Raw genomic sequence first — 16,860 nt, 5'->3', positions numbered from 1 at the left:
AGCCATGGAACTCGCCAAATGTTGGAGGTGGAGAAGAGGCCAGGTCGCCGGTGGGGAAGGAGAGCTCCGGTCGTCGCTGAAGGAGGAGGGGAGGACAATCGCTGACGTGGGAGAGTGGGACCCGGTCATTCTTGAGGAGGAGGTCGTCTGTCGCCACGGGAGGTCCAGCCGTCGTCGAGGAAGCCCAGATTCTGTCGTGGAGGAGAGGCCCATCTGCTGCCGCTGGAGGTGTTCCGATCGCCGCTGGAGGGGGCGGGGGTGGGGCTGGATGCCTGATAGCCAGGTCCAGGTCGAGGGCGCCGCCTCCGGAGGTCGCCGGGAACGTCGGAGGTCGCTGAGGGACGTTGGAGGTTGCCTACCGCAGGCTTCCCGTCACATCAGAAAAGGGGATAAGGGGTTATGGGGAGCGGGCGGGGAAGTGGAGCTGAGTCCATGATCAGATCAGCCATGACATTGAATGGTGGAGCAGGCTCGAGGGGCCGTATGGCCTACTCCTGTTCATTTGTTCCTAATGGTGGGAAAGATGGACCGACCCGCAGTGCCTGGAGAGATGGACCGACCCCCAGGGGCTGGAGAGATGGGCCAACCCCCAGTGATTGGTGAGATGGACTGACCCCCAGGGGCTGGAGAGATGGACTGACCCCCAGGGGCTGGAGAGATGGACCGACCCCCAGGGGCTGGAGAGATGGACCGACCCCCAGGGGCTGGAGAGATGGACCGACCCCCAGCGGCTGGAGAGATGGACCGACCCCCAGCGGCTGGAGAGATGGGCCGACCCCCAGGGGCTGGAGAGATGGGCCGACCCCCAGGGGCTGGAGAGATGGGCCGACCCCCAGGGGCTGGAGAGATGGGCCGACCCCCAGAGGCTGGAGAGATGGACTGACCCCCAGAGGCTGGAGAGATGGACTGACCCCCAGAGGCTGGAGAGATGGACTGACCCCCAGAGGCTGGAGAGATGGACTGACCCCCAGAGGCTGGAGAGATGGACTGACCCCCAGAGGCTGGAGAGATGGACTGACCCCCAGAGGCTGGAGAGATGGACTGACCCCCAGAGGCTGGAGAGATGGACTGACCCCCAGAGGCTGGAGAGATGGACTGACCCCCAGAGGCTGGAGAGATGGACTGACCCCCAGAGGCTGGAGAGATGGACTGACCCCCAGAGGCTGGAGAGATGGACTGACCCCCAGAGGCTGGAGAGATGGACTGACCCCCAGAGGCTGGAGAGATGGACTGACCCCCAGAGGCTGGAGAGATGGACTGACCCCCAGAGGCTGGAGAGATGGACTGACCCCCAGAGGCTGGAGAGATGGACTGACCCCCAGAGGCTGGAGAGATGGACTGACCCCCAGAGGCTGGAGAGATGGACTGACCCCCAGAGGCTGGAGAGATGGACTGACCCCCAGAGGCTGGAGAGATGGACTGACCCCCAGAGGCTGGAGAGATGGACTGACCCCCAGAGGCTGGAGAGATGGACTGACCCCCAGAGGCTGGAGAGATGGACTGACCCCCAGAGGCTGGAGAGATGGACTGACCCCCAGAGGCTGGAGAGATGGACTGACCCCCAGAGGCTGGAGAGATGGACTGACCCCCAGAGGCTGGAGAGATGGACTGACCCCCAGAGGCTGGAGAGATGGACTGACCCCCAGAGGCTGGAGAGATGGACTGACCCCCAGAGGCTGGAGAGATGGACTGACCCCCAGAGGCTGGAGAGATGGACTGACCCCCAGAGGCTGGAGAGATGGACTGACCCCCAGAGGCTGGAGAGATGGACTGACCCCCAGGGGCTGGAGAGATGGACTGACCTCCAGGGGCTGGAGAGATGGACTGACCTCCAGGGGCTGGAGAGATGGACTGACCTCCAGGGGCTGGAGAGATGGACTGACCTCCAGGGGCTGGAGAGATGGACTGACCTCCAGGGGCTGGAGAGATGGACTGACCTCCAGGGGCTGGAGAGATGGACTGACCTCCAGGGGCTGGAGAGATGGACTGACCTCCAGGGGCTGGAGAGATGGACTGACCTCCAGGGGCTGGAGAGATGGACTGACCTCCAGGGGCTGGAGAACTTGCTTAATAGACCAACATAGCTGCCCTCAGTGAGACCAGTCTACTGGATGAGGATCTACTCACTAAGCATGTGGTGGGCACTCATTCTTCTAAGGGACAGGCACAAGTTTGTTGTTGGACATTCTGTTCCTCTCCTAGGGCTCTCACGATTGGGATTCATAGCAACATGAAACCTGTACATGACCTGCATGGCTAGGCATTACTGCCTCCTCTGACACCATGTAAAGTGAGGGCACACCAAGGTGAAATCCTACAAAGACTTGCCTCAGACAAACTGCTTTATTCCCAGGATGGACTAATTAGCTCTCTGTAGGCTCGGACCACAGTTGGATCACCGTCTCTTCCTAAACTAGATGGAAAACGCGGATTAAAAAAGAGCGTAGATTAAAAATCAGAGCACAGATTAAGAAAAAGAGCAGATTATAAGAAGAATGCAGATTAAGAAACAGAAGACAGATTAAACAATAGCAGATTAGAAAACATTGCCGAGTACACTCGAGCAATTTATTAACCTCAGTACGTGAAGTGTACTGGAGTGAAAAATCAAGACCAAGCTCAAAATGTATGAAGCAGTGGTGAGGCCACTACCTCCACGACAGGGAGACTTGCACAATCTACAGGCAACTCAAAAACACACAAATCTTTCACATCTGCAAGCTGTGAACCTTCACAGCAAGACCCCAAACCCTGCCAGCCTGTCTGGGATCGAGGCCATGCTGATAAACCTTTAGCTCACATCTTGAGGATGGCTGATGTTTGGTTGCACAAGATTGTCTTCTGAAAGGGAGAGAGGGGGCCCCGGGGAGAGAGGGGGGCCCCGGGGAGACTTCAGTTTGAAGGTGAAAATGAGGAAGAGAAAACCAGGAGGAAATTAAACAGGACAACCAACACACTCTGCATTCAGTGATAAGTCTGGTCACATCTGTCTCACAATCGGACACAAAGCTTGAGGGGGGGTGCAAATAACTAATGAGATTAGAAGAACAATTGGTAAAAGCAGCCACAGGATAACTAGGTTCAGCGTAAGAATAGAAAAGGACAAAGAGGGGTCAAAGGTAAGGCTGGGATAAATGAAGTAAGGGAACGACCAAAAATAGCTGGTCAGGGGTTAAATCTTCAAATCCAAGGTGAACAGAGTAAATATCTTTCTGTACGGTGAAAACGATTGAGTTGCATGGATATGCAGACAGATTAAAACTAAACAAACTCAAAGTGGAGGCACCTGATAGAATTAGAATGAACAACTCTAAAGACAATGATGGGAATATAGAATGTGCAGTGGGGAGATGAACAGGGAGAGTAAGATGGTTAGAAATCATTAGCAGATAATATAAAAGGAAATGTAAGGGTTTCTATAAATAAATCAAAAACAAAAGGAATGGAGAGAGGGTGGAGCTGTCAGAGTGAAGGCAGGAGTCCAGTAGTAACAGGACTACCACCTGAATCCCTGAGGTTAAAGTGTAAGCGTGTCAGGAAGGCAGCGGTGAGATTCAAAGTGCCATTTTAACCCCGGGCCACTCACCTCCAAGTGGACAGGGTTAAAATTGAGCCTGTAGAACCTGTAATGCAAGTCAAGATTAGTGAGCGTTTAGAAACTCAGGTTGAACAAGGGTGGAAGGACAATCCTAGTAACTACAGGCCGGTCAGTTTAACATCAGTGGTGGGTAAGGTTTTAGAAACAATAATCAGGGAAAAAAATTAACAGGCACTTGGAGAGGTTTAAGTTAATTAAGGAGAGCCAGCACGAATTTGTAAAAGGCAGATCATGTTTGACTAATCTTTTTTGATGAAGTAACAAAGGTTGATGAAGAGAATGTAGTAGGTGTTATCTATATGGATTTTAAGAAAGCGTTTGACAAAGTACCACAAAAAAAATTGGTTAACACAATTGAGGCTCATGGAATAGGAGTGTCAGTGTCACCTCGGGAGCCCCCTATCAACAAGAGCAGGCATTGACTATGAGATCCAACACCGCCTCCAGTGCGCCAGTGCAGCCTTCAGCCGCCTGAGGAAAAGAGTGTTTGAAGACCAGGCCCTCAAAACTGCCACCAAGCTCATGGTCTACAGGGCTGTAGTGATACCCACCCTCCTGTATGGCCAGAGACATGGACCATGTACAGTAGACACCTCAAGTCGCTGGAGATATATCACCAACGATGTCTCCGCAAATCCCCTGGGAGGACAGACACACCAACATTAGCGTCCTCGACCAGGCCAACATCCCCAGCATTGAAGCACTGACCACACTCGATCAGCTTCGCTGGGCAGGCCACATTGTTCACATGACAGACATGAGACTCCCAAGGCAAACGTTCTACTCGGAACTCCTTCACGGCAAACCAGCCAAAAGTGGGCAGAGGAAACGTTACAAGGACACCCTCAAAGCCTCCCTGATAAAGTGCAACATCCCCACTGACGCCTGGGAGTCCCTGGCCAAAGACCGCCCTAAGTGGAGGAAGTGCATCTGGGAGGGTGCTGAGCACCTCGAGTCTCGTCGCCGAGAGCATGCAGAAACCAAGCGCAGGCAGCGGAAGGAGCGTGCGGCAAACCAGTCCCACCCACCCCTTCCCTCAACCACTGTCTGTCCCACCTGTGACAGGGACTGTGGCTCTCGTATTGGACTGTTCAGCCACCTAAGAACTCATTTTAAGAGTGGAAGCAAGTCTTCCTCAATTTCAAGAGACTGCCTATGATGATGATGATGATGATGGGATAAAGAATTGGCTTAAGGAAGAAAACAGCGAGTCATGGTAAATGGTTGTTTTTCAGACTAGAGGATGGTGGACTGTGGTGTTCCTGAAGGGTCAGTGCTGGGACCACTGCTTTATACATAAATAAATGACTTGGATATTGGAATAGAGAGTAACATTTCAAAATTTGCTGATGATACCAAACTTGGAGGTGTGGCAAACAATGAGGATGATACTAATTGACTGCAACAGGACATAGGTAGGCTAGCAGAATGGGCAGACAAGTGGCAGATGGAATTTAATATAGAGGAGTGTGAGGTGATGCATTTTGGCAGAAGGGACAGGGCGAGGCAATGTAGACTTAATGGCACAGTTCTAAAGAGTATTCATGTGCATAGATCTTTAAAGGTGGCAAGTCATATTGAGAGAGTAGTTAGCAAAGCATATGGGATTGTGGGCTTCATAAATAGAGGTATTGAGCACAAAAGCATGGAAGTTATGCTGAACCTTTATAAAATTCTGGTAAGACCACAACTAGAGCATTGTGTTCACTTTAGGAAGGATGTGAAGGTCCTCGAGAGGGTCCAGAATGGTTTCAGGGATGAGGGATTTTAGCTACAAGGTTAGGTTGGAGAAGCTGGGGTTGTTCTCCTTGGAGCAAAGGAGAGTGAGGAGAGACTTGATAGAGGTGTACAAGATTATGATGGGTTTGGAGAAGGTAGGCAGAGAAAGGCTGTTCCCATTAGCTGATGGTACAAGGATTAGGGGACACAGATTTAAGGTTTGGGGCAAGAGATACGGGGGGATGTGAGGAAGAATCTTTTTACGCAGCGAGTGGTAATGACCTGGAACTCACTGCTTATGAGGGTGGTGGAAGCAGAGACAATCAATGATTTGAAAAGGAAATTGGATAGACACTTGAGGGAAATAAACTTGCAGGGCTCCGGGGATAGAGCGGGGGAATGGGACTGACTAGATTGCTCTACAGAGAACCGGCATGGAAACGATGGGCTGAACGGCCTCCTTCTGTGCCGTAATGACTCTAAAGAATGCAGCATGGATCTGTTAAAGGCAAGTCATGTTTGACAAATTAAAGTTTTTTTGAAGAGGTGACTGCTTGGATAGATGAAGGGAATGCAGCAGATGTGGTGTGTAGACTTTCAAAAGGCTTTCAATAAGATATAGGAAATGTAGCAGCATGGATAGGTTGATGGACAGGAAACAAAGAGTTGGGGTAAATGGATATTACTCCAATTGGCGAAGGGTTGGAAGTGCTGTACCCAGGGCTCAGTGCTGGGACCACTTGTATTCTTGGTAAATATACTTGATTTGGATTTGGGGAAAGGGAGCAGTCTTGAAATTTACTAATGACACAAAAGTAGAAGGTTTGGCAAACAGTGAGGACTGTAAAAGACTTCAGGAATTTAGACAGATTCGTGAAATAGGCAGACAGGTGGCAAATGGAATTTAATATGGATAAGTGCGAGGTAATATATTTTGGGTGGAAGAACAAGGAATGGGAGTAAACACTCAATGGGAATACACTGAAGGATGGATGAACAGAGAGACCGAGGGGTTCAAATCCATCATTCCCTGAAAGTGAGAGTCAAGGTAGATAAAACCATAAAAAGACCAATAACATTCGGGGCTCTATAAATAGAGGCATTGAGTACTAGAGTAAAGAATGATGCATTTGTACTAAACATCGGTGAGATCACAGTTAGAGGCTGAGTTAAGTGTTGGGCACTCCATTATACAAAATATATTAAAGGCAGAGAAGAGTCACCAGGATGGTGCAGGGATGGAAGACTATAGTCATAAGGAGGGACTTGAACAACTGGGACTATTACCACAGAAGCAGAGAAGGCTGGGGGAGATTTGATAGAGATTTTTAAAGTAATGAAGGTTTTGAAAGAGTAAATGAAGACTATTTCCTCTGGTTAGGAAGTCAGTGATGAGGGACCCAGGTTAGAGATTGAATGTCACTTGAATATCGACCCAGCAAGGTGCCTGGTGTGTCACAATCTGGGAATAATTCTTACCTCAAGGTCAGCTGGTCCTTCTCAGTAATGTCCATTGGTTCTGAAACGAAAGAATCACGGGAATACAGATATAAATTTAAGTGCTATCCTGGGAATGGGAGCCAAGGGCGTGTTCTGTGCTGAATGTTACCCTTTGGGATTGAGAGTAGTTACTGATCTGGTAGAGGGGGGTCATCATTCTTCAAATAACATCTATCCACCGCACCCTGAGGAGCACCACCCAGCATCATGGACACAGGTAGATGGTACTGCGCCTCCAGTAGCCCTGTCTCCTCCTCTGCTTCACATTGCTATCCAATCTCCCCATAAAAGATAAAACAGTGTGCGTCTCCGGTCCTTGTGGCAAAGCATTCTGAGCTCTACCAACTTTCAGTGAAGCTCTCCCACATTGTCTCCTCACTTTGTCAGCGATCACCTAATGTCTGATCCACCTCCCGCTGCAGTGAGGCTCGATACCTTCTCCCAAATGAGAAGACCAACATGATTATGCCCCGGGGCTTCATATACTCGGGGGCAGCATGGCCTGCCTACAGGGATAGATTGCAGTCTCTGCAGGACTCAGTGACAGCGAGTGATCTGTATGTCAACATGAGGCTGAGTGCCCATTAAACCCTGATATCTGGAGGCGGGGGAAAGCAGGGAGAATTTCCACTTCATTTTTCTCCTCCCAATGAATTCTCTTGATAATTGCATCACTTCTTATACTTAGCAACAATCAGTGACACCAAATGACAGGGTGGGTGGGGGAAGATACTTGTTATAAACTAGCCCCCTACACCCCTTATTTGACAAATGATGACCCCCCCCCCCTACCAGATCAGTAACTACTCTCAGTCCCAAAGGGTAACATTCAGCACAGAACACGCCCTTGGCTCCCATTCCCAGGACAGTACTTGGTTTCATATCTGTATTCCCGTGATTCAAACTTTTTTTTTTAAGAAGTTGGAGGATAAACATCAGTTTTCATGTTGCTTCAGCAACAGTCTCCCAAGGGCCTGTCCATTCAAAGAACCTTCAGCTGAGCTTCCTCATAGCTTTGCAATATTGGACACAGCTTGGGACACTAAGAGCTAGAAATTTTGCAGCGTCCCATTTTGGTCAATAACTTTACAGGAAACGCAAAAGTATCGCCTGGTGAAAGAAAATTACTACCGCTGGGAATTTCAAAGAGGGAAGTGGAACTAAATCAAGCGCTACCATTTCCCTTAGAGCGCTAAGGTGAGTGAGAGGGAAGGTATCAGCAGAGCGTTGAGCAGTGTTCCATGCAGCACTGCCATCTGTACAGGCTCCTTCCCTCGCTTAAAGGGAAGGGTCAATGATGAGTTGAATGAATATTCATGCTGTCTGTGTTGGGCCACAGCATCTGCGTTACGTGTATAGCAGCCCCGAGCACTCTAACAAAGTGAGGAGGGAGCACTTGTGGGGGCAAATAAATCAGGAGGCACCATAATGGGGAGATAAATACATTTTGCATCAGGGGCAGTATCGGGGCGCTGCACAGTGGATGATGTCATGATCTACAGGCCACAAGAGAGTGAAGCGGTATTAGCGCCAGTGCAAAACCGACGGTAAACCCCCTCGCAGGCGTTAACGGGAGGCACAAACCAGGCCAATTTCTCCCCTTTAATATTGCTGCGGAGATAGTATTTGCAGTGTGTGCACATGCATGTATCTGAGCAAGTGTGTGTGCCTGTGTCAGTCCATGTTGAGGAGTTATATATAGAATAACGGATCCCCGGGAGTGAGTTACAAGCTGGAATCTAATCGAGGGGATGGGGATGGCTGGGGGGGGGGGCTGGTTATGTATAGAATAGCAGATACCTGGGAGTTATTTGGGAAGGATCGACAGTAAGCCAGTTTGATTTAGGGGTCCTCTAGCCAGCAGACAGGAGGTCAGGTCTGGAATTAATATCTCATAATGTAGTTGATTACCAGAGATTAGTTCACGTGCTGAACACACACACAGAGTCAGTGACAGTGAGGGGCGGGAGCTTGTGATTTACAGCTGGTTACAGAAGTCTAGTCACCAACTGAGTCAGTGTAAAGCTGCTCAGGCATACTTCCCAATTTTAGGTCTTTTCCTTGTATGAATATTGTGCTTGTTAAGGGGAGTCTTGGGAATGGATAACTTCCCACTATCACCTGCTACATCCAACACTCTCCTACTTAGCATGAGAACCACCACACATGTACCAGCAGACCAAGATTAGCCCCTTGCCTGATCCGTGCTATACCTGACTGGCCAGTGTCCTCTAACAGCTGTCCAAGTGTCCAGCCCTCGAACAGGAGTTCTTCCAGTGTCCAGACATCTAATAGGAGCTCTCCCAGTATCCAGCCCTCTAACAGGACCTCTCCCAGTGTCCAGCCCTCTAACAGGAGATCTCCCAGTGTCCATCCCTCTAACAGGAGCTCTCCCAATGTCCAGCCTTTGAACAGGAGCTCTCCCAGTGTCCAGCCTTTGAACAGGACCTCTCCCAGTGTCCAGACATCTAACAGGAGCTCTCCCAGTGTCCAGCCCTCTAACAGGACCTCTCCCAGTGCCCAGCCCTCTAACAGGAGCTCTCCCAGTGTCCAGACATCGAACAGGACCTCTCCCAGTTCCCAGCCCTCTAACAGGAGCTCTCCCAGTGTCCATCCCTCTAACAGGAGCTCTCCCAATGTCCAGCCTTTGAACAGGAGCTCTCCCAGTGTCCAGCCTTTGAACAGGAGCTCTCCCAGTGTCCATCCCTCTAACAGGAGCTCTCCCAGTGTCCATCCCTCCAACAGGAGATCTCCCAATGTCCAGACATCTAACAGGAGCTGTCCCAGTGTCCAGCCCTCTAACAGGAGCTCTTCCAATGTCCAGCCTTTGAAAAGGAGCTCTCCCAGGGCCCAGCCTTTGAACAGGAGCTCTCCCAGTGTCCAGCCCTCTAACAGGAGCTGTCTTAGTGACCAACTCTCCAGCGGGTATGCAGTGCCGTCCCCACTCAGTACAGGAATTGTCACAGGATCCTTGCCTGCTGATTCTCCATACTTTGGATATTTTCTAAAGCAGCAGGGGTTGGCGTGGAAGCTGCCTCAATGTGGAGGACGGGAGTCAGTATGTCATTAAGAAAAAGGCAAACCCCTTGAAGGCTGGAATGGTTTTATTGAAAAGGTTTGAGCAATGGTGCAGCAGGGAGGGATTCAAATTCCTGGGGCATTGGAACCGGTTCTGGGGGAGGTGGGACCAGTACAATCCGGACGGTCTGCACCTGGGCAGAATCGGAACCAATGTCCTAGGGGGGTGTTTGCTAGTGCTGTTGGGGAGGAGTTAAACTAATATGGCAGGGGGATGGGAACCAATGCAGGGAGATAGAGGGAAACAAAAAGGAGGCAAAAACAAAAGACAGAAAGGAGATGAGAAAAAGTGGAGGGCAGAGAAACCCAAGGCAAAGAACAAAAAGGGCCACTGTACAGCAAAATTCTAAAAGGACAGAGGGTGTTAAAAAAACAAGCCTAAAGGCTTTGTGTCTTAATGCAAGGAGTATCCGCAATAAGGTGGATGAATTAACTGTGCAAATAGATGTTAACAAATATGATGTGATTGGGATTACGGAGACGTGGCTCCAGGATGATCAGTGCTGGGAACTCAACATCCAGGGGTATTCAACATTCAGGAAGGATAGAATAAAAGGAAAAGGAGGTGGGGTAGCATTGCTGGTTAAGGAGGAGATTAAGGCAATAGTTAGGAAGGACATTAGCTTGGATGATGTGGAATCTATATGGGTAGAGCTGCAGAACACCAAAGGGCAAAAAACGTTAGTGGGAGTTGTGTACAGACCTCCAAACAGTAGTAGTGATGTTGGGGAGGGCATCAAACAGGAAATTAGGGGTGCGTGCAATAAAGGTGCAGCAGTTATAATGGGTGACTTTAATATGCACATAGATTGGGCTAACCAAACTGGAAGCAATACGGTGGAGGAGGATTTTCTGGAGTGCATAAGGGATGTTTTTTTTGACCAATATGTCGAGGAACCAACTAGGGGGGAGGCCATCTTAGACTGGGTGTTGTGTAATGAGAGAGGATTAATTAGCAATCTCGTTGTGCGAGGCCCCTTGGGGAAGAGTGACCATAATATGGTGGAATTCTGCATTGGGATGGAGAATGAAACAGTTAATTCAGAGACCATGGTCCAGAACTTAAAGAAGGCTAACTTTGAAGGTATGAGGCGTGAATTGGCTGGGATGGATTGGCGAATGATACTTAAGGGGTTGACTGTGGATGGGCAATGGCAGACATTTAGAGACCGCATGGATGAACTACAACAATTGTACATTCCTGTCTGGCATAAAAATAAAAAAGGGAAGGTGGCTCAACCGTGGCTATCAAGGGAAATCAGGGATAGTATTAAAGCCAAGGAAGTGGCATACAAATTGGCCAGAAATAGCAGCGAACCTGGGGACTGGGAGAAATTTAGAACTCAGCAGAGGAGGACAAAGGGTTTGATTAGGGCAGGGAAAATGGAGTATGAGAAGAAGCTTGCAGGGAATATTAAGACGGATTGCAAAAGTTTCTATAGATATGTAAAGAGAAAAAGGTTAGTAAAGACAAACGTAGGTCCTCTGCAGTCAGAATCAGGGGAAGTCATAACGGGGAACAAAGAAATGGCGGACCAATTGAACAAGTACTTTGGTTCGGTATTCACGAAGGAGGACACGAACAACCTTCCGGTTATAAAAGGGGTCGGGGGGTCTAGTAAGGAGGAGGAACTGAGGGAAATCCTTATTAGCCGGGAAATTGTGTTGGGGAAATTGATGGGATTGAAGGCCGATAAATCCCCAGGGCCTGATGGACTGCATCCCAGAGTACTTAAGGAGGTGGCCTTGGAAATAGTGGATGCGTTGACAGTCATTTTCCAACATTCCATTGACTCTGGATCAGTTCCTATGGAGTGGAGGGTAGCCAATGTAACCCCACTTTTTAAAAAAGGAGGGAGAGAGAAAACAGGGAATTATAGACCGGTCAGCCTGGCATCGGTAGTGGGTAAAATGATGGAATCAATTATTAAGGATGTCATAGCAGTGCATTTGGAAAGAGGTAATATGATAGGTCCAAGTCAGCATGGATTTGTGAAAGGGAAATCATGCTTGACAAATCTTCTGGAATTTTTTGAGGATGTTTCCAGTACAGTGGATAAGGGAGAACCAGTTGATGTGGTATATTTGGACTTTCAGAAGGCGTTCGACAAGGTCCCACACAAGAGATTGATGTGCAAAGTTCGAGCACATGGGATTGGGGATAGTGTACTGACATGGATTGAGAACTGGTTGTCAGACAGGAAGCAAAGAGTAGGAGTAAATGGGTACTTTTCAGAATGGCAGGCAGTGACTAGTGGGGTACCGCAAGGTTCTGTGCTGGGGCCCCAGCTGTTTACACTGTACATTAATGATTTAGATGAGGGGATTAAATGTAGTATCTCCAAATTTGCGGATGACACTAAGTTGGGTGGCAGTGTGAGCTGCGAGGAGGATGCTGTGAGGCTGCAGAGCGACTTGGATAGGTTAGGTGAATGGGCAAATGCATGGCAGATGAAGTATAATGTGGATAAATGTGAGGTTATCCACTTAGGTGGTAAAAAAAAAAGAGAGACAGACTATTATCTGAATGGTGACAGATTAGGAAAAGGGGAGGTGCAAAGAGACCTGGGTGTCATGGTACATCAGTCATTGAAGGTTGGCATGCAGGTGCAGCAGGCGGTTATAAAAGCAAATGGCATGTTGGCCTTCATAGCAAGGGGATTTGAGTACAGGGGCAGGGAGGTGTTGCTACAGATGTACAGGGCATTGGTGAGGCCACACCTGGAGTATTGTGTACAGTTTTGGTCTCCTAACCTGAGGAAGGACATTCTTGCTATTGAGGGAGTGCAGCGAAGGTTCACCAGACTGATTCCCGGGATGGCGGGACTGACCTATCAAGAAAGACTGGATCAACTGGGCTTGTATTCACTGGAGTTCAGAAGAATGAGAGGGGACCTCATAGAAACATTTAAAATTCTGACGGGGTTAGACAGGTTAGATGCAGGAAGAATGTTGGGGAAGTCCAGAACCAGAGGTCACAGTCTAAGGATAAGGGGTAAGCCATTTAGGACCGAGATGCGGAGGAACTTCTTCACCCAGAGAGTGGTGAACCTGTGGAATTCTCTACCACAGAAAGTTGTTGAGGCCAATTCACTAAATATATTCAAAAAGGAGTTAGATGAGGTCCTTACTACTAGGGGGATCAAGGGGTATGGCGAGAAAGCAGGAATGGGGTACTGAAGTTGAATGTTCAGCCATGAACTCATTGAATGGCGGTGCAGGCTAGAAGGGCCGAATGGCCTACTCCTGCACCTATTTTCTATGTTTCTATGTGCGGATTGACAGATGGAGATGTGTTTTCCTTTATTAGGATTGGATGCTTCAACTTGTGCATTGGCCAAGTACAAGTGTTAAAAATGGTTGACATTTTAACAACCAACCATTCAGAAATAATTCAAAAGGTAAGATACCTCAGAGTTTCTCGGTGTCTTTTGAGTACCTTCCTGACTCAGTGTGGAATTTCTCCAAAGTAACTTTCCACCAGAGAGTCCAGTTGGAGTTTAGAACTGATCTGAGCTGAGACAGGCCGGTGGAGTGCTGTCCCAGGGGGAGAGGAGGGGCTGGGTAGGCAGCTGCTCATCCAGGGACACTGCGACCCAGAGAAGGAATATTGGGGCAGAGACTTCCCAGAGATTCTCAAACATAATGCTCTGAACCTGTTGAAAGACTGGCACCATACAGCTTAGGGGAGAGGGAGGGGGGCATGGGGTGTGGGTTTCAGGGAATCCAGCAGATGGTATGAATGTGGAGCACAGATATAGTGCCCTGGGGAATGCAGGAGTGTGAGTGTGAATGAGAAATTAAATAATTAGATTAAATTCAATAATTTACATCATTTGCGATTCCTCTCATTGGTGAGCTATATTTACCAATGGAACCCAGTCTGAATGTATCTCTAATGCTGCAATTCCTCCCCCTCAGAGTTGCACAGGGACCCAAGCATCTTCCCATAGCCAATCAATCTGCTTGTGGGATTTACTAGCAAAGAGTGGATAGACCAGAGACAGACTTTCAGACCAGGACAGGAACCAATCCAAACCAAACCAGTGCATCAGGACAGGAACCAAACCAAACCAAGCCAGTGCATCAAGACAGGAACCAAACCAAACCAGTGCACCAGGACAGGAACCAAACCAAACCAGTGCACCAGGACAGGAACCAAACCAAACCAGTGCACCAGGACAGGAACCAAACCTAACCAGTGCACCAGGACAGGAAACAAACCTAACCAGTGCACCAGGACGGGAACCAAACCAAACCAGTGCACCAGGACGGGAACCAAACCAAACCAGTGCACCAGGACGGGAACCAAACCAAAACAGTGCACCAGGACGGGAACCAAACCAAACCAGTGCACCAGGACAGGAACCAAACCAAACCAGTGCACCAGGACAGGAACCAAACCAAACCAGTGCACCAGGACAGGAACCAAACCAAACCAGTGCACCAGGACAGGAACCAAACCAAACCAGTGCACCAGGACAGGAACCAAACCAAACCAGTGCACCAGGACAGGAACCAAACCAAACCAGTGCATCAGGACAGGAACCAAACCAAATCAGTGCACCAGGACAGGAACCAAACCAAACCAAAGCATGACAGGAACCAAACCAAACCAGTGCACCAGGACAGGAACCAAACCAAACCTGTGCACCAGGACAGGAACCAAACCAAACCAGTGCACCAGGACAGGAACCAAACCAAACCAGTGCACCAGGACAGGAACCAAACCAAACCAGTGCACCAGGACAGGAACCAAACCAAACCAGTGCACCAGGACAGGAACCAAACCAAACCAGTGCACCAGGACAGGAAACAAACCAAACCAGTGCACCAGGACAGGAAACAAACCAAACCAGTGCACCAGGACAGGAACCAAACCAAACCAGTGCACCAGGACAGGAACCAAACCAAACCAAACCAAACCAGTGCATCAGGACAGGAACCAAACCAAACCAGTGCATCAGGACAGGAACCAAACCAAACCAAACCAGTGCACCAGGACAGGAACCAAACCAAACCAGTGCACCAGGACAGGAACCAAACCAAACCAGTGCATCAGGACAGGAACCAAACCAAATCAGTGCACCAGGACAGGAACCAAACCAAATCAGTGCACCAGGACAGGAACCAAACCAAATCAGTGCACCAGGACAGGAACCAAACCAAACCAAACCAGTGCACCAGGACAGGAACCAAACCAAACCAGTGCACCAGGACAGGAACCAAACCAAACCAGTGCACCAGGACAGGAACCAAACCAAACCAGTGCACCAGGACAGGAACCAAACCAAACCAGTGCATCAGGACAGGAACCAAACCAAACCAAACCAGTGCATCAGGACAGGAACCAAACCAAACCAAACCAGTGCACCAGGACAGGAAACAAACCAAACCAGTGCACCAGGACAGGAACCAAACCAAACCAGTGCATCAGGACAGGAACCAAACCAAATCAGTGCACCAGGACAGGAACCAAACCAAACCAGTGCATCAGGACAGGAACCAAACCAAACCAGTGCTTCAGGACAGGAACCAATCCAAACCAGTGCACCAGGACAGGAACCAAACTAAATCAGTGCACCAGGACAGGAACCAAACCAAACCATGACAGGAACCAAACCAAAGCATCAGGACAGGAACCAAACCAAACCAGTGCATCAGGACAGGAACCAAACCAAACCAGTGCATCAGGACAGGAACCAAACCAAACCAAACCAGTGCATCAGGACAGGAACCAAACCAAACCAAATCAGTGCACCAGGACAGGAACCAAACCAAACCAGTGCTTCAGGGCAGGAACCAATCCAAACCAGTGCACCAGGACAGGAACCAAACCAAATCAGTGCACCAGGACAGGAACCAAACCAAATCAGTGCACCAGGACAGGAACCAAACCAAACCATGACAGGAACCAAACCAAAGCATCAGGACAGGAACCAAACCAAACCAGTGCACCAGGACAGGAACCAAACCAAACCAGGACAGGAACCAAACCAAACCAGTGCACCAGGACAGGAACCAAACCAAACCAGTGCATCAGGACAGGAACCAAACCAAACCAGTGCATCAGGACAGGAACCAAACCAAACCAGTGCATCAGGACAGGAACCAAACCAAACCATCGCATCAGGACAGGAACCAAACCAAACCAGTGCATCAGGACAGGAACCAAACCAAACCAAACCAGTGCATCAGGACAGGAACCAAACCAAACCAAACCAGTGCATCAGAACTGGAACCAAACCAAACCAAACCAATGCATCAGAACAGGAACCAAACTAAACCAGTGAGTCAGGACAGGAACCAAACCAAACCAAACCAGTGCACCAGGACAGGAACCAAACCAAACCAGTGCATCAGGACAGGAACCAAACCAAACCAGTGCACCAGGACAGGAACCAAACCAAACCAAACCAGTGCATTAGGACAGGAACCAAACCAAACAAAACCAAACCAGTGCACCAGACAGGAACCAAACCAAACCAGTGCACCAGGACAGGAACCAAACCAAACCAGTGCACCAGGACAGGAACCAAACCAAACCAGTGCACCAGGACAGGAACCAAACCAAACCAGTGCACCAGGACAGGAACCAAACCAAACCAGTGCACCAGGACAGGAACCAAACCAAACCAGTGCACCAGGACAGGAACCAAACCAAACCAGTGCATCAGGACAGGAACCAAACCAAACCAGTGCATCAGGACAGGAACCAAACCAAACCAGTGCATCAGGACAGGAACCAAACCAAACCAGTGCATCAGGACAGGAACCAAACCAAACCAATGCACCAGGACAGGAACCAAACCAAACCAATGCACCAGGACAGGAACCAAACCAAACCAAACTAGTGCACCAGGACAGGAACCAAACCAAACCAGTGCATCAGGACAGGAACCAAACCAAACCAGTGCACCAGGTCAGGAAACAAACCAAACCAAACCAGTGCACCAGGTCAGGAA

General features: G+C 49.3%; 1 protein-coding gene across 7 annotated transcripts in view; it reads right to left on the bottom strand.

Annotated features, from left to right (window-relative positions):
- The window catches only part of baiap3 (BAI1 associated protein 3), a 412,688-nt gene that overhangs the window by 185,743 nt on the left and 210,085 nt on the right, over positions 1-16,860 (bottom strand). For 2 of the 7 annotated variants that reach the window (XM_070901475.1, XM_070901474.1), the window contains exon 2: positions 2,329-2,413. The exons of 4 other annotated variants lie outside the window; for them this stretch is intronic. Coding sequence is in view for 1 of the 3 variants with exons in the window: in XM_070901470.1 (XP_070757571.1) it covers positions 6,797-6,831 (35 nt within the window). In the remaining 2 variants the exon portion in view is untranslated. Of the gene's footprint in view, positions 1-2,328; positions 2,414-6,796; positions 6,837-16,860 lie in introns of those variants that run through there. One more of the 7 variants, XM_070901470.1, reaches the window with a different exon arrangement.

The sequence above is a fragment of the Pristiophorus japonicus genome, chromosome 15, assembly GCF_044704955.1.
Source record: "Pristiophorus japonicus isolate sPriJap1 chromosome 15, sPriJap1.hap1, whole genome shotgun sequence".
In the NCBI taxonomy this organism is placed as follows: domain Eukaryota; kingdom Metazoa; phylum Chordata; class Chondrichthyes; family Pristiophoridae; genus Pristiophorus; species Pristiophorus japonicus.
The sequence above is the reverse complement of the archived record's forward strand: the minus strand, read 5'-3'. Positions and strand labels throughout refer to the sequence as shown.